This window comes from Lagopus leucura, unplaced genomic scaffold, assembly GCF_019238085.1.
Source record: "Lagopus leucura isolate 7727_CA_CO unplaced genomic scaffold, USGS_WTPT01 Super-Scaffold_702, whole genome shotgun sequence".
In the NCBI taxonomy this organism is placed as follows: domain Eukaryota; kingdom Metazoa; phylum Chordata; class Aves; order Galliformes; family Phasianidae; genus Lagopus; species Lagopus leucura.
The window spans coordinates 1,654,771-1,678,782 of NW_024962254.1; the positions used below are offsets into that span (position 1 = coordinate 1,654,771).

The window sequence follows — 24,012 nt, forward strand, 5'->3', positions numbered from 1 at the left end:
TACTCAGCGCTCATACTCACTCATATCCTTTTTGACTCTTAATCGTTTAGGGCAGGGTAGATAAGCCACTGCCTGTGGTCCAACTACAGTCTGCAACTTCATCCTATGCAACCCCCAGCTAAGTGGCTTTTCTGTATGAGTTAGTGTTGGAGAACATCATGTTGGGTGAGCAGACAGCCTGCCAGAGCTGTCTGAACGGATGTTATCTCAACAAAGGAAATATTCTTCCTCTTGATGTAAAGATGTTGGGATGGAGTTTTTTAAGTTGTTTTCTATTTCCTTTGTGCTATACTTAAAATTCATGCCTTGCCAGAGGACGATTTAGTGGAGCACCACAGGATATATCTATTATGTATATACTCAAACAAGAGGTGTGACTGAGAAAGGGAAAGATATCAGCATGATTTGAAGACCTTCTGGTTTTGCTTCTTTGTTTTGTTTTTGTTGTTTGTTTGTTCTCCTTAGTTATGTATTCAGACACAGAAGGTTTTCTAGTTCTTTCTTCCATCGTTCTCACTTGAGGTGCTTGGTGCTGGTGTCTGATGGTCTCATACAGAACTACTTGAAGCTTGGGGAGGCCTTCCCATCTTCAGTGGAAACGCTCAAGTGCTTCAGAGCTGTGTGTTGACGCACTTTTCTGTGCACGAGGACCAGGTCCATAAGAACTCTGACAGCCCAAAGCCAGCACCTCGTAATTGCAAGATGATAAAATAGGTGAAAGAAGTCCCTAAAATTATCATTTTTAATTAATCATGAGGCTTTTGGGTCTGCTGCAAAAACCTCAGAGTAGCAACAAAGGATGCACTGTCCATTTTTTTCTGATAGACAATACATTGAGGTGCCACTTAGTAAACACAGACGTGAAAAGACTGAGTTATTCAGGAAAGAACACTAAATTGAGTCCATAGGAGGGAGTGAAAAGCATTTTAGAAACCTGAAGACATGTTTATTCTACCACTCAAGTGGGGACATCCGCTTCCCAGCCCGATGGAGCTTGGATTGTAGAGCCTAACAAGCAACTTGCAGCTCCTTGCCAGCAAAGCTGCACAGCATTTCTGCTTTGATGAGAGCATTTTTAACAGTCAGTTAGCATCTGGCAAGCCTTTCAGCTACGAGGGTGCAACTCTTGCTGGGTGAATCTGGACACTAAAAGGGGCAACAGGAGGGAAGAAACAAGCATTACAAATGATGCCCATTTTTTTTTCGGCAAGTGGGAAAGTGTTTTTATTCGGAAACTCCTCCTCTTTGTGAGTGATTCTTGGCTCCAACCAAGCCTTGGTCAGGGGTGGGGTAACGTGTTCAGGGACACAGCCTTGCCTCCTTGCATACGTGAAACAGCATGCAGAAGGTGCTGCCTCCATGTTAGCTCCAGCAGCTGTGAAAACACAGAGATGCAGAGAACACAGAACTGCTGCTCACGAGCTGTTTCTTCCCAGAGTCACAGCTCTGAAGCTCCCCTGATGAACTGAACAAGATTATAGCTAAAACCAAACAGAAAATCCTAAACTGAAAACACCCTCGTCCCGGCTTCCCTTAGTGAAATTAAATTTAACAGGAAAGAAAGCTGTCTTGGGATTGAAAGAATGAGATACTTTTGATTCTGGTTTTGTTCCTGATCTCTGATGTCTTCTTTATCACTTAAAAAAATTGCACTTATTGTACAGTCATATTGTTCCATTTTCCTTAAAAGGCTCTGGAGAGGAAGGCCAAAGGCTGAAATTCTCTATTTACCCACAAAGCAGGCTCAACAAAATCCCAACCCAAAAGCACAGAAAAGTGTAACCCTTTCTCATCTCTGCTCTGGAAGGTCCATGTCTTGAACATTATATGAGAGCCACTGACAGAGTTGCTGAATGTGACAGTGGCAAAGTTGTGCTGAAATCCTTCCTGTCATTTTATTAACACCATGCCAACAACCACGTGATGACTCATAGACTTTACAAGCTACAAATTTGATCAAATTTAAGGTTCCATTTGAAAGTATGGCTTATGGATTGGCAATGCATGCAGCCCGTTATTGCAGATCAGGGGAAACTGCATTTTGCTTAAAAACATCAACTTCTTAAAACACAGTGACTCAATCACGTGAAAACTGCACTGTGGAAAAGCTGATGAGAAGAGAGCTCTATTTAGAAAGAATTCTGAAAGCAATCAAAATACATAATAGAAACAGTAATAGCAATAATTCTCTATTTGATTTTGAAAGTGCTTTACAAATAGTATTTAATAAATGATGTTCCAACCAGTAAGGAAGGCAAGTAAATGTTATCTTCCTATTACAGGCTGGTTGGCTGGCCCAGCAAGGCTCAGGGACGCATCTCATGCTACCTGCTAAATTGGGAACAAGACTAAGAGTAGAAATAAAGGATGTCTAACACTATTTGCTGCCCTGATAATTTTAGTCTGAATGCTCTTGAACATTTTAAGGTAATTTTTAGAAGACCTCGCTACTGAGGAAGCCATTGGATTCAGAATCATAGTAACACAGAATGGTAGGTGTTGGAAGGGAGCTTCGGAGATCACCTCGTGCACCCCCTGCTAAAGCAGGTTCCCTGGAGCAGGTTACACAGGAAAGCATCCAGGCAGATTCTGAACATATTCAGGGAAGGAGACTCCACCACCTCTGAGTGCAGCCTGTTCCAGCCTCTGTCACTCTGAAAGGAAAGAAGTTTCTCCTCATGTTCATACAGAATGTGCTGTGTTTTAGTCTGTGCTCAATGCCCCTTGTTCTGCTGTTGGGCATTGCTGTAAAGAGCCTGGCCCCATTCACCCTGCCAGAGGTTGGGACATGGGAGGACATGGTATGCAAGCCCTGGTCTAACCCTACAGCAGTAACAGAATTATTGCTACAGGAAAGAAATAGTAACACAACTACTGCAAAGGTGCTGGGATAGCACTGCTCACCTATGTGCTCTTGCCCTGTTATGTTTGCTGGCGAGAGATGTGGTTAAAAGCAAGGCCCCTTCTCAAAGCAAAGAGACAATCCTTCCCTCAAAGTCCTTTCAATCTCAGGGAAATATTACACAAAGTAATTGTGTGTTATCTAGGGCAAGGAAACAAGCAGATGGAAGAAGGTTCTGGAAGGTATTATTGCCCACAGACTTTGCAGGCATATACGTGTTCTAATACATGCAGATTTTGTGCAGGTTTGTTCAGAGCAGTTTGGTGCTGAGAGTGCAGTTTCAATCTCACTGTCACGCAAAGTACGTTCAGTGAGTTTGACAGAGATATTCTTAGAATAAATGTGCAAGATTTTTTCCCTTTTGCAGTGATGCCTAAGCTACATGCAATACACAGGCACCAGTTCCAAAGGTGTTTTCTGAAGGAGAGCACTGGTTTTTCACTCTTTACCATCAAGACGTTACTATCACATCATCCAAAAGGTGGAGCATCAATAAGACAACTTAGTCACCATTACTGTTGAAGTAAGTGCAAAACCCCAAGCATGAACAAGGCAGCATTCAGCACATGTTGCTAGCACATGTACCTCTTTTTCATCACAATTCTACCAGCTTCTCTTGCCAAGTCAAACCTTTAACGAAAGTGGTGGATTGGAGGGTGCTAAAATCCATAAATCCTCTCCCAAGTGCTAGTGGTTAGCAGTCAGTACATGGAGCATGTGCAGCTGGAACCCTTTATGTTTCATTTTTATGCTTAAAAGAAAGGGAGCCAATTAGCACTGACAGACAAAAGATAAGATGAAAGACTCTCAATTTGCAACGGTTTTGTTTTGGTTGAGTGTGATTGCTCAAATATTAAGCACTTGACTGTAACACAACTGTAATCTTAATGACTTCTTCCTAATTATTTTAACATGAATTAGTAAGAATAGAACTGCAGGAGACATCTTTTCTTTATGTACATATGCAGTGCATTTCCTAATTGTTGGCTAATGATTCCAGTCTATACTACAAAGTTAACAGTAATAATAAACAAGTATGAACAACCAGCAACGACAAAAATGCATCAACATCTTCAAAATGCATCAACAGTAAATGGACCTTTTGAAGTTTTTCTTCAGTGTTGACAGTATTAGTAGCTCAATCATTGCTTGAATACTGCAAATCCTATAAAGATATCCTACCTGCCGTCTTGTCTGCTGATCGTGTATCCAAAAAGAGGATTGTTGACAAAACTGATGTTGACTCCAACCAGGGGGGTTCCATCCACTGTCATCACCTGGCCTCGAATCACGCATGCGTGTCTGGAGGAAGGCGAGAAATGATAACAGAGTCATTCTTTTGACAAATAGGGGATTTTTCTCTACTTCTGTGGCTAGAAATTCCTGTCAATTAGACAACGCATACACTGACTGAGGCTGGAAGCATAGGGCCATGCAGTATTCCTTGAAGGCGGCCTGCTGCCCCAGAAAATTTTTCTCAGGAGTTGTATAAGGATATTTGATATCAGGATTGAGGTTCACTTTTCACCTTCTCTTGAAAAATACAACTGCTGCAGCATGTACTACCTCATGAACTATGAGCCTTTGTGGGCTTCACAACATCACACTGGAATTTGCTCTAACCAAGCTTCAGTGTCTTGACAATACTCCCCTAACCAAGGGCAAAACATGTTGTAATCAAAACAAACAGATACATAGCAAGTCATGAGCAGATACATTTATGGCACAAAAGCTCTCAGAAATATGAACAATGGGCTTGAAAGCATTTTTTCTTCCAGATTCCAAAAAGACCCTTAAGTTACCAGTTGTGAAAAACATAACAGATCACTTTCTGGGTTCAGATAGGTTCCTCACGACAATGCTTGAGGAACTGAGAACTCTAACAAGACAGGATTTTCCTTCCCATCTTCTTCTTTCCAAGTTTGGTAGCTTGCAATATTTTATGGACTACATCTGTTCCAATTACTCTATGCTCTTTTATCTCTAGATCGTAAGGATCTTTACAAATATTGATTAATCCTGCACGACAGGTATTTTACAAAGAGAGGAAATAAAGCAGAGTGCATTTCGTTTGTCCAAGGTCAGTCAGAAAATCTGCAGCAAAGCCAAAGACAGATTTTTCTACGTTCTCATTCCACAGCCTGCTTCCAGACCTCTAAGTCATTATTGTGCTGCAACCTGAAGAGCTTCCTGCAAAGACAAAGCATCACATGTCTATGAGAGTGTCTGAGCCCAATTTTTGGCTGAGGGCAACTATTCTTTTCTGAGCAACAATAGCAAATAGTGGTGTCAGTGTGCTAACATGAGCCGGTGAGTGATTTTCCTAACTGCTGTCCTGGTGGAGAGCTGGGGTTGAAAGGTAATGTTTCTGCAGGCGCAGGACCAGATTTCAGTGAGAGTAAATCATCCCAGCTGCGCTTGCTATCTACTCACTTGAGCTGAGAAATGCCAGTTTACTTCTTCATTCAGGCAAAGGATGATACCTGCAATGTTTTGTAAAGTTGCTTTCGTAAACACTTGAAAGATCAAGTTATTTTCTTAGAGTCCATCTAAAAATCTGATACTGTATAATGCAAGGAGATAACATATAATTTCTATTAAGTAAAGGCTGTGTTAGTTGTATTTTCCACAGCACAGCAAACAGACTATTTTTCAGGGAGTCTTAAAACTCCTACTGATGTAAATGGAGAGCTCAAATATTATCAAAAATTCTCGAAGCGTTACCAGAATGTGCCAGCAATCTGAAATGCGACTTGGTTCTTAGGCAATTTTGGAATAGAACACAGGAAAATGAGATAATAGAAGTGATTTTTCTGTCACTGAATTTTCTCTGATATATCATCGCTAGGAGTCATGAAGGAAAAGACCTGGACCCAGCTTGTAGTTAATAATATTTTTCACATTTCTATTGCCTTTCTCATTGAAGGCTCTAACACAACTTCACATACACAAAAAAACTGAAACAATATTCAAGTATGGCAAAGCAAAACATGTGTCACTTCCTACCAGACAGAAAATATAACTTAAAGGATCACAATACACACAGAATATACCTGGGATAATGTCAATGAAGCCTACAGGTCAGCAACCATAGTGCAATTCTGCACAAGTGAGTATGTGTAACCTCACACCTGAGCTAAGAGCAGAAGTCAGGCATTCTCTTCCCAGGTTTTTTCATGATGCCCACCACCCTGCCCCATCTCCATCCATACCCTTCGGAACTATCATCTCCTCTCAGCTTCTTATCCAGAGGCAATATCATCATCCCTGGAGGAACTTAAAGAGATGTGTGGATGTGGTGCTTAAGGACGTGGTTTAGTGGTGGAATTGTAGTGTTGGGTGATGACTGGACTTAATGAACTTTTGGGTATTTTCCAACTGAGATGATTCCGTGATTCTGATATTTTATGAAAGATAATCACTACAAATTTGCTTGAAAACCAAAACCTTCCTTTTGGTTGGGTCTCAGCATTCTGATTTACTGATTGCATATTCAAGTCCACAATGGCACTCCTAATGTTTTAAAATACTTTAGAAGCAAGATCAGAAAACATTTTTGCAAATCCAGAAAGAACACTTTCATTTGTTGTTCCTTCCATCCAAGAGTTAAAAGCAAGGAAAGGAAAACATGCAAAATGTTGCAGGTGTCTCTCCTGCTGTCATACATAAAACAGGTCCAAGCAGTTTCAAACATCTAACTAGTACTGCAAACACATTAGCCTAGATCCTCAGCTTCTGTTAATGGTGGGATGTGCTTTATATCAGCAAGCATCTGGTCTGTTACATATCACAGACAACTATTTCTTCAGTGACAGGGATCAGCACAGTGTGGACAAGCACAGAACTTTGCAGCTCTAACAAATTCATTTGAACTCCCATCTTCCAGCAAGAGACAGGATTCCCACTCCAGCCAATGCTTCGCAGCACATCTGTGTGCTCACTAAGTTGGATGAGGCTAACATCTCTTCTCAGAGAAGCAGCTGCATCCACCAGTCCTCTAGAGGACTACAACAACAGCTTTACTTACGTGCTGTAGGGGAAGATGTTCCCACAGAGGGGATGTCCTTCCCAAACCGCAGTGATAAAAAGAAGCTGGAGCAATATGCACAAATCTGAATTCACTTAAAGGCAGGAGGGATGGGAACTGGAGGAAAACCAAAGTATGATTAGATTCTCAACTCTCGTCTTTCCCTAGGTGATAAAATTTGCCCCGCTTGGGAAAAGCAGTGAGCACAATACGTGGGAAGCAGCTGGCTTCTCCAGTGTCAACGTGTCCTTTCTGGAGGCAAGATCGACTACCCACAATGCACCAAGCCCCCCAGGAACCTGGTTAATGCTAATTTAGTCAGCCATTTCCTTCAGAAGACCTTGGTCTAAATGCAATTATGCTACAAACAAGTTAAGTGGTACCGCTAAGACGCTCAGCCCGGCTAGGTCTCCCGATATATTTACATAAAATTATCTCTCATGTTAATAGAAGAGATTTATTCCATCAGTTTAGGTCTGCCAGTTCAGAGTGTTTTCTACAGTCGAGCTAAATGAAATTTCTCATAGCTGGAGTCTTGGTTTCCCATTGAAATAGCAAAAGTTTCTATCTCCTGCCTCTGGTTTTTGTTTGTCTCGTTTTCACTTGTTTCCTTCAGTACTTTCACATGAGGCTGTACGGATTTTTGTTTTGCAATGAACAGTACTCCGTCTGTTTTCTATTTTTAAATCAGACCTTCCCAATTTATTTTATTTTAATTTGTCCTTAAAAACATTTTGGAAACCCCAACACATGGTCAAATTGCTATTGCAGGTGGCATACTGCACAATTTTATACCACTGCCTTCTGAAGTCCGGGATTCAAGTCCTTCTTTATGCTTTAGAAAAGTTAAGCCTTCCTGGTAAGAGCTGGGACACAGAAGCAAAGTAGGCAGAGCTGCACTGATACCTTTACATTCCCATTGGTAAAGTTCCATAGGCTGCTTTACTTTTCTACAAAATCCGAACAGACCTAAAGAGTTTTAGAACAGAAGCCAGAAAAGTAAATCCCCAAAAGCCATTTCACAGATTCTTATTAAGGATTTGTCTTTAATACTGACTCTGACCCAGTGTCTCATAACTTAAACGTTGGCCCTTCCAACAATTCTTATTCATAGATGTTTTCTGCTGACACTGCTTGGCACTGACAAAAATACTGCTTTTGCTGAGCATTTTTTCATTGTGGAAAGAAAATTCTACACGTCTTAAATCTTTCTTTTTTCTCTTTTTCTTTCTTTCTTTCTTTCTTTTTTTTTTTTTTTTTTTTTTCTGGCAGAAATGTATATTCTTTCCTTGACTGAGAATAGGTGCCAAGGGGAAATCTCACCCCCAATGAATTTCCGTGGTGCCTCGAAATATTTCCTCCAGAACTCACTGTGCCTTCTCCCTCAAAGATTTCAGATGTATGGAGATAGTTATCTGACCACTTAGCCAGCTTCAGCCAAGTTACTCATAATAAGTATTTCAATTTGCTGTCATAAATCTCTTCATCTCTTTGATCTTATCTACCACTTCACATTTTACTGGGATAGATATGCTGGGAACCTTCAGGAGAGCATCATGGAGTGAAAATCTAGGAATTTATTTCTTAGAATGACGGAATCACAGAATGGTTTGAGTTGGAAGGGACCTTAAAGCCCATCCACTTCCAACCCCTGCCATGGGCTGGTTGCCCCCACCAGCTCAGGCTGCCCAGGGCCAAATCCAGCCTGGCCTTGGACACCTCCAGGGATGGGACACCCACAGGTCTCTGGGCAGCAGTGCCAGGGCCTCAGCACCCTTGCTGGTAAGAGCTTTACTATTGAAATTAGTCAGTCTTACCTCTATTTCCTTCTCTGTTACAGACCTGTGCAACAGAGGACACATCAGATTGTCTGTGTGTGTTCTAGTATTCCTGCAAAATCAGTACTGAGGAACATCTCCTTCAGGGGACATGAAAAGGCTAGTTGTACCAATCTGCTATTTGCTTGCATAGGGATTTTAACAGTCTCAAGGTACTTCATCTGTGACATTCTGGGAAACGTAACCAATAAATATAGATTATTGCTGTTGTATGTTAGAAACACAAGCTGGTGGCTTTAGCTATCGTTACTTTTTTGTTTGATAAGAACACAGGATGCAGCAAAATACACCTTGGCCATGTTGGGTTGGATGCACCTGTCTCATGTGAAACAACCTCAGAGCTGTCTGGTCCTGGACAGGCAAAAAAATTGGTAGGATGCCAGATAGAAGCTAAGGGCATCATGATCAAACACATGGCCACGCAGAGAATGCCTGAGCTGACAGATGAAGGGCAAAAGAAGAAAAGAAAACTGCAGAACATACAGATCTTCAAGTTTATTGCTTGTGGCAGTATCCCCTTCAAAAGCTGTCTGTGAAAAAAGCTCTGTCTGGAAATAAGGCTCTGCCCACTTGTTTCTTAACTGTGCTGAAACATCTCTTGATAGGCTTTTCTTGAACTGAGCTAATTCCTTTCTAGTTTCTTCAGTTTAGCTGTAGGAAAAGCTTAAACTGGCAACTCCTCTGCTTATCTAGATGTCTTCTGAATTAAGAAGCTAGGATTTGAAAAAAGAATGGAAAAGATACAGATAACAGGGTGTTTTGTTAGAGAAGAAAGGTATGCTCATATGAAAAAAATATAATTAAATTGAAAAGTAGCCATCCAGAAAGACTCCATCACCCCCATGGATAGCACAAGTGAGTTTCTGAAAGGCTTTGGCACATGTGGGGCAGTGAGGATAGAAATTGTGAATTAGATTCAGCAGAGAACCTTGCCAATAAGGAGAGCACCAGAATGTCAATCTGACACAGGACTGAATGTGTTGATATTCAACCAAGTCCCAACCAGGGATCTGCTAAAGTGGCTCTGGCAGACGTGGTTTGCAGCAGATCCTGTCACTCAACCTTGCAAGAAGCCCAGGAGAGCTGGGAGAAAAACACTGGATAATGAAGAGCAAAGTTTAGGAGAGCTCTGACCAGGCTCAGTAAAATAAAGTCAACGTTATGTTGTTTGCAGCAAGATAGAGGATCTGCTTCTGTTTGTTCAACCTGCTCAATTAAGCTCTTTATAAGTTCCCAACACTGAAGGGTTAGGAGATGTTGATGGCTCCTCATGTGGGTAAGGACTTTCATTGCTGGCCTTTTTCAGGAAACCCTCAGCTCTCTCGGATATTCTACAAAACAAACAGTACAGACAGCTGAACAAAATGTTCCAACGAAAACATTGCTTAAATTGCCTGAAGAAGGGCAGGAGAAAAAGAAATGTGAGGTTTATATGATCATGGCTAAAGAAGGTGGTATTCCAAGTACAGGAGGAAAGCACTCATTAATCGAGATTTTACAATACCACCTTCAGAAGCAGATTTGAGCATCTTCGTCTCATTAGATGAAGTTTAACCTGGCAGTATCAAGACAGGGGGTCTTCTTTGTCTGTTTTTTGACTATCTGTGACTGCTGTCCAGTTTCTCCAGCTCCTCACTGTGTGCATCTGCCCCTGTTCTGCTCTGTGAATAACTGGCTCTCAGAAATCTGCAGAACCATCTCAGTTGGCAGTACTGGTGACGGAGTTCTAGATGATCCAAAGGGAGAAGAACACTCTTTTCTTGCATGACAGTTAGTAACCAGAAACAGCATCATTTGAGGAAAGAGTTGAACACCTATCCCTTCTACAAAACACAATCAACTGATCACTGCTCTCAAAACAATTCCCTAATGGCTCAGTCTCTAAAGGCTCAGGTCTCCACGGTTCTGAAAACTTCTCCCAATATTTGAGCCTTACTGCCACACTTGTGTGCCTTATTTCTCAAGGGATGGAAGGAGGAAGAATGAAGGCAGAGTCTGCCTCTCCAATCAGCCAAGCAATGTGGTCACTGCTGGACAGAAATGCTACTTGTGCCATCCAAAACATCTTGGGTCTCTGTGCCTCACTGACGCACTAGTTCTGCATCCCCAGATTTTTCAGTTGAGGTGTAATGGAAAGATGGGAGGATAAAAGAATCAGGGAAGATGTTGAGCAAGGAGGAAATGAAGAGGAAAATACATTAATGCTGGTCTATGAAATTATTAAGCCGGCTCCAACTATAACTATGGAAGTGAAAGTATTTTAGAAAAGCTTTTTTTAGGAAATACAATGCCTATAAAGTTGGGCTGTGCTTTACTGCAAAGTTTCAGTGCAAAATCCCTTTATTCAGTGTGTGATTGGCTAAGAAGTGCTTTAAAATCTGGTTTCTTTCCTTCACTTCAATAAGACCAAAGAAACGCAGCCCTACAAGGAAACAAAACCACGTTCTCATTTTGTTAGATCTGTAAAATCCACTTCAGGTTCAATAGCTCATGAGATGCTAGATAATTTTGCACCTAATGCTGAATTATGCTCATTTCAAAATTTTTTTCAGAAGTGATCCTATAATCATTATTTCTATGAGAGGTAAAGACTTTATAGAGCAATAACTTTCAGAGATGAATAATGTATTTGTGTCAAATCATCACACACACAAAAAAATCTCTGCAGATCTTGCTAGTTCTGTGTTATAGTATTTTATGGTTGGTATTTATGTTATAAGGTATGGCCACCTATTCAGCTCTGCAGAAGACCCAGAGTAAATGCCATACCTCCCACTGAATTGAAGGCACAGTGAAAGCAAAACTGAACAGGGCAGAAGAAATACATTATTGCCAGGTAATGATAAGATGAGCTCTCGTTTTGATGATCACAGGGAAAGCTCTTTAACTACACACAGCCCTTCTGATAGCTTTGTGGTGATCCAAAGGAATTAGGGAAAAAAAATGATACAATAAAATAGAAAAGATTTTATGATTGGGGTTTTAAAACCAATTTTTTATATACGAGGTTTTAACAAATTTAACAAGCAAATGTCATGCTCAAAGGACACAATTTTCCTGACAAATGGAAATGGTTGACAACCTCAGTAGGACTCAGCTGTTTGCATCCAATAGCTCCAGGCTGCTGCCCAGCACTGATCTGGTGTGGCAGAGCATCACCCCAGCAGTGCAAAGCCAATGGGATCAGCTCGTCCTGTGTAGCTTGAGGCAGGAAAACAGATTTTGTTCTGAGGATGAGGGTGCCCCAGCGGTCCTGTTTGCACATGGATTACCAAACTTGTGTAGAAGCAAGGCAGCAAGCAGCTTGGGGCAGAAAGCTCCAACTTTTTGAAGGATAAATGGGTCCAAGTGCCATGTGAGAGTCATTACAACCATGAGTTGATATTTTCTTTGGAGGAGACATAATGAAATAATCAAATCATTCCATCGAACAGGATACGCTATTTCTAGTGATGTTATCAAATTGAATGGAGCTACCGGCTCAGCTCAGGGCTATCACGCCAGTATGTCTATTAAGGAGCAATACAAAACAGTGGGTGTGTGGGCTGCTTGTTTCAAGGGACCATATCTTGGATATGGAATAAATATTAATTAAATGTCTACGTGCCAGATCCAAGAGAATATATCGGCATCTACAGAGTGGTTTAGACTCCAAAACCCAAATATGCACAGCAGGAACTTCATGATCTGGGAGGTACTTAACTCACTAGGAAAGTTTTGCTTTTCTGCTTGGGAATTTTGAAGGCTCGAGCTCTATTTGCTTCACACCCCAAAAGCTCCCAGGTTCACTGACATTACGAGAGCTTCAAAGTCTTGCAGGCTCCAGACACGGCTCATCCAGGTGGGTCTCCCAAGGTGATGGACGTAGGAACCATGAGCCTCCATCTACATGTCAAAGACCAGGACTGTCAAATTAAGTGTGGCAAATGGGTCTGCCCTTATCTTTGCTTCTTCTCTTCATATTTTCCATTTCCAATCTGTTTTCTTGGCTATATATGTGGCATGCTGTTTTATGCTTCATATAATGCCAGTATTTGTTTATATATTCTTTTGGTTTTAAACATTTGTTTCCCCACTGAGAGGAGAAATCAATAGTTTAATGTATACTAACAGAGAAAAGATGAATTCATAATTCGTCAAGTATGACTTTTTCTTGTAGAAGTTCCTAGCAAATCCAGCATAAGAGCACTTGGTAATAAATACTCAATAATTTTTAGTATTTGTTAAAAGCTGAATCTCAGCTTCTCTAATGACTGTACACAGAATTTCCTTTCACTGCCACCTGTGAAAGGGGGACATAATGACATTATGATAGTGCTATGTTATGAGGAGAAACATGAAAAATCGTAGGAACTTTTATTTCACAGAATCCTGGGGGTACAAACGCCACAAAATGGAAGTAGGTAGCTGCATATTATGCATTAATTCTTTATATGGAAATAATGTCAGGTTGAACTCAAAATCACTGTGAGCCGAAATAATGCTATGGTCTATAATTTAAAATGAAAAGAGAAAGGCAAACATTAAAAGACACACACACATACACATATGCTCTGTACACTGAAAAAAATAAGTTTTACAAGTATGCTTTCCTGCATGTGAGAGCAATTTCTAAAATAATAACTGTTAAGTCTTTTGAAAATTCCTCATTATTCTATATTTCAAAAAGCTGTGATCTGTCACTTATAAGTAGTTCATTTAAGCAGAAAGATACAAAAATAGAAGGATGCCCTTGGAAGACAGCGAAGCTGAGATGATTTGAAGAGGTGTTGTGTTAGCTTGGTTTAAAATACAGAAAAATATGATCCTATTCTCACAGCCAGGTACAGGAACATAGGTACCATTCCTTGCCTTGAACACTGGCTCCCTTTCCAGGTGAGTCAGTAAGGCACATTGTCCACGTGGAGGCACAAGGAGATGGAGGGAATGTGCAGATTTCATTTTGCCCAGAAACTTTAACCACGAAAACTTACTATGTTTTCTACTTAAACAATTGATCTAAGGGCAATAACGCAGCAGGCCACTTCTAGCTGCCCATTTAATTGACATGGGTTAATATGTCTGGCAGCAAATAGATATGCACAAAACATGCCAACAATAAGGGGTACAAACCACATTTTCTTAAAAAATCACCTGTTTTTTATTTGCAAACATACTTTACGAAAAAAAACCCCACGCCATTTCTGCATATGGTTTTCTGAGATAACTTAATCCTGTGCTGACGCTCAGTTTAAAGAGCTCCACGCTCAGGACTTCAGCCTGTTCTTGCAATTTTCTGACACTGCCCCTCAAGAGAGAACAAAGATATCAGGTGTCCTACTTGAAAGTCAACAACTTGACACCACCGCGTCTTGCGCTGCTCCTTATAGTGATGGACAACTAAGAATGGCTTAAAAACAAAAAGCAAACAGCAAGAGTAAGTGGTTTCCAAATCAATACGCAAACGATCAAGTAGCAGAAGAGCACTTGTTATCTGTTCATCAAAATGATGTGAAAAGACATTCTGTGCATTCAGAATTTAATTTAGCTCCTTGCTTTATCATCATAAACACTCATTTCAATATGGGCAATGATTATTTTTTTCTTCCCAAACATGAATAATATATAATTGCTGGTATTTTGGACGAGATCAGGTCTTTACCTTTATCCATCTGGGTAATTTATCATTGTCTTTCTTTTTCCTTGCAATGGTGAGAGAGCTTGTCAAGTCAGCTTGTTCTTAAAAAGCTGGAGTGTAATTCAATAATAAATTCACTCAAAGGCTAGCTGTCATGAGGCATTCACTTATTTGTATCCATTAGGCGATCTGCACGGCTGTTCTCTCTAAAGGATAGCTAAGCTGCATCTCTGAAGTTTGGGAAAGACACTGCATACGTATTCAGTCATCTTCACTCTGCTGCCCTTCCTGCATAGGCCATACAGGAATGCAAATGGGATGTGGCGTTAACACCTCTTTCCTAACTAGTATGCTTTGAAATCTCTGATCTGAAAGATGTCGTTGATGTCTGAATGACAACAGCCATGTGGCAGTCAGGAGATCCTCCAGTCACCTCTGCTTATGGGACTGCCTACAGCAAGTGGCATGGATCGAACTCCAGCCATGAAGGCACCTGGACGGAAGTGGGATATCTCATGCCCAGCAATCACAGAATCAAAGAACCACAGAATCACAGAATGGCTTAGCTTAGAAGGCCCGTAATGATCAGTGAGCTCTAACCCTTGCTGCGGGCTGGTTGCCCCCCATCAGCTCAGCTGTCCAGGGCCCCATCCAGTCTGGCTTTGGGCACTGCAGGGATGGGGCACCACAGCTTTATGGGCAGCGTATTGTCTTGATCTGCACCAAGGAGAAGACTTCATGAATCACAGTGGCAGCAATGGAATAACCCAAAAATATAATGTAATTTTTAGCAGCTCAACAGACCAAGAAACCCAGACTGTGTGCTGCAGTGCTTTCTCGTGGGAAAATACACCTTTTATTGGAGTCCTCTGCTGTTATCTGCAACTGTTCTTGTGATGAGTCAGATTTTTAACTTGAAAGGTGCAGGACAATTACAGTCTAAGGTGGTAAGTCTGTAGAGCATATTTAGCAATATACACCCTATGTTCATATTTTAAGAATGGCAATCTTTACAGTCATCACTATATCTATGTAATTCTTTGCATTAAATGGAACAAGGAGCTCCATTTATTAGTTCCACTGTAGTTAATGAAAAGTAATCATTAAAATCCTTCCTAATGATTTGAATCTCTGCATTCCTTCACTCTAGAAATCTATATGCCAGATAAACATTACTGCTAGCAGGTGCTCCTTCTGAATCCTGAATATTTAGCAGAATGTTTACAGAAGGAAAGTAATTCCTTTCTACATAGAGATCTACTATTAGTTCTATGAAACACACGTACCTCCATTAGGAATTTATGTGGCCCTAAGTGACACTGTTTCTGGTTCTCTGCTGGCACTCCCAGAAGCAAATTCAATGTAGAATGAGAAATTCTCATTTCTTCCCCTAACCTCTGTGTGCTGCTGAATGCCAGCAGCCTTTAAAGAGAAGCTGCAAATTGGTATTACGCATGCATGTTGATTCCTACAGTTCTTTAGCTGTACAGAAAATATTGTTAAACCCAATATACATGCTGCTGAAATACTCTAGTTATCAAACAAGGCAGTTACACGTGGCCCTGGTACCACAGTCCACTGTGGAAAGACTTCCAACAGTGCATTCAACTGATGAACTACAACCCTAAATATATCAAAAAATGAAACTGTGAGTACAAACAATTTTGTATTCCATGACCTGATTTTAGAGCAACGAATTACAACAACTGACAACAGAGAATTCACTGTTCCAGCATTTAGTCCAGAGCCTAGGCTGCTCAGTACCCAGAATGTGCAAACTTTGTGCTGGCAAAGGAAAACTGTTTGCTACAGAATGACTGTTTGGCCTTAATCTGAATCATTGCCATAAGCTTTCATGGAGGGCTTGGCAGCAAGACAGATCAGAAACTATCACATTAGGCCAGTCCTCCCACACTGGCATGCCTTCAAGTGGTTCATATCTGAGGTCAGGCTGTAGACCACTGAAGGTGTCAATATGTGGGAGGTAATACCCATGGGGGGTGATACCCACTGGATGCTGGCAATGTCCCTTCTTCAAAGAGCATTTGGTTACACCCAAAGGGCCCGAGAGGCCTGCTGAGATGCAAGTACTCAAATAACTACTTGCAGGAACACAAGGATTGTGTAGCTTCAGTGCCAAGCTATTCACTGCTGTGCGTGGGAAAGCTGACAGTAAGCAGTTAATGATGGGGTGGAATTCAGTGGAGTTCAAATGTAAGTGTTGAGAACCACCTCGTGGCTCAGGGTCACCACTTCTGAAAGGCAACATTCGGAGTGGACACTGAATGATCTAAGAAGCTGATGCCCCAGGGTATGTATTGTGGCATCCTGCTTCAGGCACATGGTTTTAAAGGGACTGTCTCTCCTGACAGGCATGCCCTTAAACAAATGCCTGAAAAGCAGTCAGAGACATGAGCTACATATGATTTGCTAGTTCCTATCTCTTGATGAGCAATGTAGTGAAAAAGAATGTCTCAGTACTACAATCAGTGTATATCCCACTCGATTGTTTACATCAGAAGTCACTCTAACAGCCCTCCCTGCACTGCAAGATTTTATCTAGGCTTTTGGAAGCCATACCAAAGATTTTAAAGTTTGTGTTAGCTTCCCTCTTTGTTGGCTCTGTCAAACCTGTGTTTAACATTGTAGAAGGCTTGCCATTGCTGTCTACTAAATACTTCTGGAAAGTGCTGAATAAATGGCTTTCATTCCTTGAGATTGGAGAAGGAAGGACGTGTGTAACTCCTGGGAGAGAAGCATCTTTCTTACTGAATAGCCTAAGTTTCCATAGAATCATGGAAACATCCTGAATCAGAATATTCTGAGTAGGAAGAGACCCATAAGGATCATTGGTTCCTATTGAAGATGAGGAGACATCCACCAGAATTAGATCACCCCAAAATTTTTCACAGGTCTACTTCCCCGAAACCTTTCCTGTGTTGTGCATCTTGCTAATGTTCCTTCTTAAAGCAATTTGCCATTTCACATCTTACCATGGCTAAGTGGCTCACACTTTTACTGAAGAAAAATGAGAATTCACTTACCCTCCTTCGAAGGGATTGTCTCCTGGGATGATGTGAGTGCTGTCTTTGCCTATCAGGAACTTGATCCGATCGTAGAATGAATGCAAGCTCTGCTGGGAGATGGGTGCTTGTGTCTCCTGGATGATATCTAGGGGGTCCGGGGAGCCCAGGCACAGTGAGTTGACATGGCACAGTGGCTGCAAGCAGCAGTCGGGGTCCATGCAATCCACCAGGCCATCTGCAGAAGGATAAGGAAGACTTTAGAGCAAATGGAACACGAAACATGGCAGAAATCAGGGTGCAAGAGCTCTTTATAATGTACACATAGAGAAACGTGAACTTCATGCTTGCATAGAGCAATGCATTTTCCCTTCAAACTCCAAAAAGAGCATCATTTCCCCTCTTGGTCACTGAGATGATTCCACAATCCTTCAAGTTTTCTGCTGTTTTTTCCTTTCTGTTCATGGATCAATGATTTTCATACGCTGTTCCTGTTCCCTCTACAAATAGCAGGTCAACTAAATCACACCAAAGGTAACAGTCTTTCCAGCAGGACTCAATAGTGGAGAAAGCCATGCTATCTACAATGGCTATAGAGAGATCTACACATCTACCCCACTAGAGATTCTGGCCAGATAAATGAAAAGGCAAAAATTTTGCTGGAAGTGTTCAGTCTCATTTGGCTTTTGTCACAGTTATTTCATGCAGATTCAGAGAACCAGGCAACCTTGAAACTCTCAGGATATAAATACTGTATTTTCACCAACAGTACATTAAAAATAACAACAGTAATAGCAGTGGACATACATGAAAGAAGCTTGCCAAACGTAGTCCAGCAAAATGAATTTGTACATCTGTCCACTCATCAAACACACAGACAGTATTACCTCCCCTGCCATCACCACAGGAGCATTCCTCAGTTCATTTTAAGATGCCACCTCAGGAGAGGTTTGGTGAGGCATCACATTTAGAAATAAAGTTGTTAGCATGTAGTAGAGGTGGATTTTGAAAACAGATAAGGGAGCTGGATTTTTCTTTTCTTTTTTTTTTTTTTTTTCTGGGGATTTTTCAAATTGTCAGTTCAAATGAGACAGATAGACAGTGAATGAAAATTGTTACCATGTGATGGCTGTTTAGAGAGCTATGTGAAACCAGTGGTTGGTCTCTGAGTAGTTGCTGGATGTTCTACATATCAGAGAAACCACCTCTACAGCTAGCATCCTACTGACATCTTTGGTAAGAATTGAATGTGTTTGGAGAGCAAAATTGCCCTGAGGGGGTAGGTTTCTCCTGAAGTGGGATTAGATTTGGAGTTGTCAGGCACTACATGGGCCCTGGGCAACCAGATCCAGTGCCTGATTTAGGGGATGTCAATCCTGCCCGCAGCAAAGGGGGTTGGAACAAGATGATCTTCGAGACCCATGCACCCAAGCCATTCTATGATTCTGTGATTGTCAGGATAACGTATTTTCTACGTCAAGGAAACAGTAAAGGAAGACAAACTTGTTTGTCATTATGACATACTATGAGCTTCAGTTTCATCCCACTTACACTGGTGTGAATTAGAAGCCCTTTGTTATTGGCACTACTTTGAATTTACTGCAGTATAAATAGAATGAGAATCTGATCTGTTATTATTTCTGCAGTGCTTATGATGGCTTACATGTCATGCACTGGGATTCTGTTGAATTAGACTTGTCCCATTCTTGGAAGATTTTTGTGCCATAAAACATCACTTGCAACACCATCTCATGTGGCCACCCTCACAAAGAAAAGCAGAAAGAAAGCCTGTTGAGTGCTCCCAGAGCTTCCAGTCTACGTGTGGGTCAAAGTGGGAGGAAAACCTGCTCCATGCACACAAGCACATGCCAATAAGCCATTTCCACAAGTGCTCTGCAGCTGCCATTAAAGATAATGGGAGACTAGCAAAAGTACTTTCCAAAACCCCATCCATTACCCTTACCTCTGTCTGTTCTGATATCACTACATCTTTATAACTCCTCACAAAATTGCCACAAAAATTTATCAGCTCGGGCACAAAATCTACCCATCTGCCTTCTCTCTTGATGACTAGTGATAATGAAAAAGAACTAATTACATTTTATTTGCCCATTAAAAAAACGACTCGCTGCAGATGATTAGGCCAGGAGGATTCTGGAAGGTCAAATCTCAGATGGAATCTGAGATACCGTTCAAGAACAGAGACCTGCATAGATGTAACTTGCTTATCCATAGCTACATCCTAGAAAAAAAAGACATGTAAAAGGAAAAAAAAAAAAAGACAAGCCAACTGTTACTGCACTGATTATAGTTTTAAGGAAGATATAATATTGTCGTTATCTCCTCCACACTGATTATGTTTTCCACTATAAAGACAATGTAGTGAGAGGATGGCAAACCAGCTGCCCCATACCTCTTCATTACTGTCTTCATTTCAGACATCAGAAATGCGTTTGGGGACCTGAAGCTGCAAGACAGAAAGCAACTGTTGCCTTTGCAGGAAACAGCAGAGAAATGTTTGAAGAACAGATGCACAGGACAATGTTTTGTACCGCGGCAGTGACGAGGCCTTGCCTGCAGATGAGCTATGCAATTAATATGTTTCAGGCCTGTATGCAGTAAGGTGGAAGTAATTACACCAGAGAGGTTTGCCATGGACACCTTAGATCCATTCAGGCCCTCAAGTGTTGGATTTTAGCTACTCACATAACAGCATTTTCAGGGCAATACATTTAGTTAGCTTGGAAAATTGAAAGACCATTTTTGGCTGAGGCATAGAGAACAGTGAGAGTTAAAGCAGATCAGGGGAAATTTAGACTGGCTAGAAGGAAAAAGCTTTTTACAATAGGGGTAGTAAGTCGCTGGAACAGCTTGCCTGGAGAGGTGGTGGATGCCCTGTCCTTGGAGACACTCAAACTGGACAGGGCTCTGAGCACCTGAAGGAGCTGTAGGTGTCTGTTCATCGCAGGGGAGTTGGATTAGATGGCCTTCACAAGTTCCTTCTAACTCAAACGATTCTGTGTTTTATGATAAATAGCAATGGGCTGTTGAATGTGGAAGCCATGCTACAGAATCATAGAATCATTAAGTTTGGAAAAGACCTCTAAAATCATCTAGTCCAGCCATCAGTCCATCCCACTGTGCCCACCGACCATGTCCCTCAGTGCCATATCTACCCTTTTCAGAGATGGTGACTCCACCACCTCTGCACCTCCCTGGGCAGTCTGCTCCAATGCCTCACCACTCTTTCTGAGATGAAATGTTTCTTAATATCCAACCTGAACCTCCCCTGGCACAACTTAAGGCCTATTAAATCTTGACCTTTTGCTGTTAGGGGATGTTAGGGGATGTATGGGATGTGTACAGAGCAATAAGGTCTGCCCTCAGCCTTTTCCTCTCCAAACAGAACCATCCCAGTTCCCTCAGCCATATGACCGTGGCACCTCAGACCAGACAACAAATGTGCTGTTGAATTGTACCACTGCAAGACTGAAAGTGCTTTGTAGAGTGTTTGCAATAGTTTATATGCTTTAGGGTCACAAAAGCTACTCTGACCTCCCTGTCAGACTGCTATATACAAGCTGTTCATTTTTCCCCCAGAACTGGATTAAAGCCTGTCTTTTAGAAAGATATCTCATATTTCAAAGACATCTGATTACAGTCAGTCCACCGCTTCCTCCGGTAAGCCATTCAGATGTTTAATTACTGCTAGAAAACTGCATCTTATTTCAAGGTTGGATTTGTCTAACTCCCATATCTCACAACTGAATGTTTTTTTTTGCCTTTGCAAGGTAACCAATATCCTTCTGCACTGCATGATCAGATGCCTTTTTCATGTGCAAGTCTTGCCACGCAGAGCAACAAGCTACTCAAACCCCACTTCTGAACAGCTGAACAAGACTAAAGTTCTTGTTTATTTTCCAGCTGCCAGATTTAGATTTTTCAGTGATTTCACATGGGGCCAACAAACTGGACATGAAACAATTGAGGCAGCAATATTGGTAGAGAAGAGATAGCAATTCCCTACTTTTGTGCTGGTTTTTGTTGCACTTTTTTTTTTTTAATGCTAAGGTTCACAGTAGCCTTTTAGCAACAGCGAACAGCATTGCACTGAGAACTCATGTTGAGACAATTATCCCTGGGACCTCTAAATCCTTCTCTGAGCCTTTGCCTTTCAAGAGTCACCCAACCCATAAGGATTGCATGCTTGCTTTGCTCCCAGGGGAATTACCTTGCATTCTGCTGCCTTAAGATTTTGTTGGATTGTGATCGTGTAGTGATGTCAGATCACTCCGTATCAAAATGATCTGGGTATGTATTTATCACCATACCAAGCATGATTTGGTGATATACGGTGATACAAAGATTTTATCAGGAAAGATTTAAACTGTACTTGACAATGCTGAATGGGGTTGGATGCAACAAGCAATTCCAAGGAGCCACTCTAGAAGCAGATTCAACCACAGATACCATTCATCAAACAAATGAATTCAGAGATCTGTTACTGTGCCAGATTTTAACCCATTTTGTGTTCTTTTGCATTTCCATCTGAAACAAATCTTTACATCTTGGAGATGTTTTCAGCATGTTCCTTACTGGTGTTGCACACAGCTGTTCCATCTCATGTCCTCAAACACCTCCTTTTCTTATCTTCCCCATATCAGATTTTTGCCCTGTATTCTTAAAAGTCAGAGTGCATAGACAGAGAGGAATGCATTCTGACTGTCTACCACCAGCTCACATCAGTTTCTTTCTGCCTGCAGAGGATGGGCCCAGGTTTGATATTCAGGAGAGCGCAGTTTTTCTGTCATTGCTATCCTGGCTTTTTTTTAAAACACTCTGACTGGAGCAACTGGGGCAGCTAAGTGAGATCATGACAACGGATCTGAATGCTGACCTTATTCAGAATGAGTTTCACAAGTCTCTCAGTGTCACAACAGTCTTCTAAAAATACTCACCTGGATGCCAAACTTAAGATGACCTAAAATTATGTGGCTTTCAGACATTGCATGTGGCCCATCACTTTCTGAATACCATACCCTTCATGACGTTTCAAGAGCCACCTAAAACAATTAGGCAGTTTTTAAAATCTGGAGCTGCTGGGGTTGGTGTGGAGAGTCAGGGCTGTGTCTCATGGAAGATTCAGGTGCATTGGAGGAAAGTGCCTCATGCTCTTTGGTATCCATCACTCAATGAGTTAATGGTTCCAAGCCAAAAAAAAAAAAAGCACAAACCCAAACCACTGACAAACTGAAGCTATTCCACACGTGTTATGAATCATAGAATGGCTTGGGTTGAAAAGATCATCTAGTTTCAACCCCCCTGCCCAGAGCCACATCCAGCCTGGCACTGAATGCCTCCAGGAACGGGGCATCCACAACCTCCTTAGGCAACCTGTTCCAGTGTGTCACCACCCTCTGTGTGAAAAACTTCCTCCTAAGATCTAACCTAAACCTCCTCTGTCTCAGTTTAAAACCATTCCCCCTTGTTCTATCACTATCCACCCTCACAAACAGCAGTTCCCCCTCCTGTTTATCTGCTCCCTTCAAGTACTGGAAGGCCACCACGAGGTCTCCCCACAGCCTTCTCTTCTCCAAGCTCAACAAGCCCAGTTCTCTCAACCTTTCCTCACATCAGAGCTGCTCCAGCCCTCTGCTCATCTCAGTGCCCTCCTCTGGACCCGCTCCAAGAGCTCCACGTCCTTCCTGTGCTGGGGCCCCAGGCCTGGATGCAGCGCTGCAGATGGGGCCTCACAAGAGCCGATAGAGGGGGACGATCACCTCCCTCTCCTGCTGGCCACTCTCTTTTAATGCAGGCAAGCACCACATCTCCCAGGAGGCTGGCTGCATGGGACATGAAGGAGGGGGCAGGCAGAGGAATAACTAAAGCAGTTTTATGACTATCTTTCTTGCATGTAAGCCCTCACATCCAGACTTTCTGGCTTTCCCTAAAGCCTCCTTTGCTGGGAGTGGATTAAGAACCAAGGACACAAAACCAGCCATTAACTGATAGGAGAAAGTGTGCCCGTTGAGCTCCACTGCTCATTGGGAGATGCAGGTATTCTGGCTTACCTCTGAACTACGTGACATATTCCAGAAGAAAAACTAATTGCCATGGTCACAGCCACTATAAGCCTGAAAAATAAGCACTCTCTGGCAGCAAGGGGCCACCACCCCTGTGTTCCATGGACTGCTGCTGCACTTGCTGGCTACAAAGTGCTCACAAATCCCACAGGAGTCTGGGTTCCAAGTCCCTCAACCACCATCATGCAGTGCCAACAAAGCCTCAAGGAGCAGAATTTCACACAGAAGCAAAGGACTGGTTTTGAGAGACTGCTTTTGCAGTAAACAAGATCAGCTGAGAGCTAATAAAATTTCAAATTAGCTGTGACTTTTCATGGCCCCACAATTGTGTTGGCTGATTTAATGGGCAGCGTCTTAGCTCACTGAGATTGAATAATGGAGCATTTCTACAGAGTTATGGATGCTGCAACAAAAATCTGTCATGCTAACATCAACAACAGAATGCAAATAACTTTCATCTGGGAGTGTTATTATGTGTTTAAGCCGGCTCTGACAGGTGCTGCATGTCAAGTGTCAGGATAG

At 41.8% G+C, this 24,012-nt stretch overlaps 1 protein-coding gene across 1 annotated transcript in view; it reads right to left on the reverse strand.

The window, feature by feature from the left end:
• The window catches only part of TENM4 (teneurin transmembrane protein 4), a 593,945-nt gene that overhangs the window by 75,809 nt on the left and 494,124 nt on the right, over window positions 1–24,012 (reverse strand). Inside the window, exons 17-18 of the mRNA XM_042862497.1 lie at window positions 17,429–17,645; window positions 4,085–4,204 (exon numbers count right to left, since the gene is read on the reverse strand). Coding sequence (XP_042718431.1) covers window positions 4,085–4,204; window positions 17,429–17,645 — 337 coding nt within the window. The remainder of the gene's footprint in view (window positions 1–4,084; window positions 4,205–17,428; window positions 17,646–24,012) is intronic.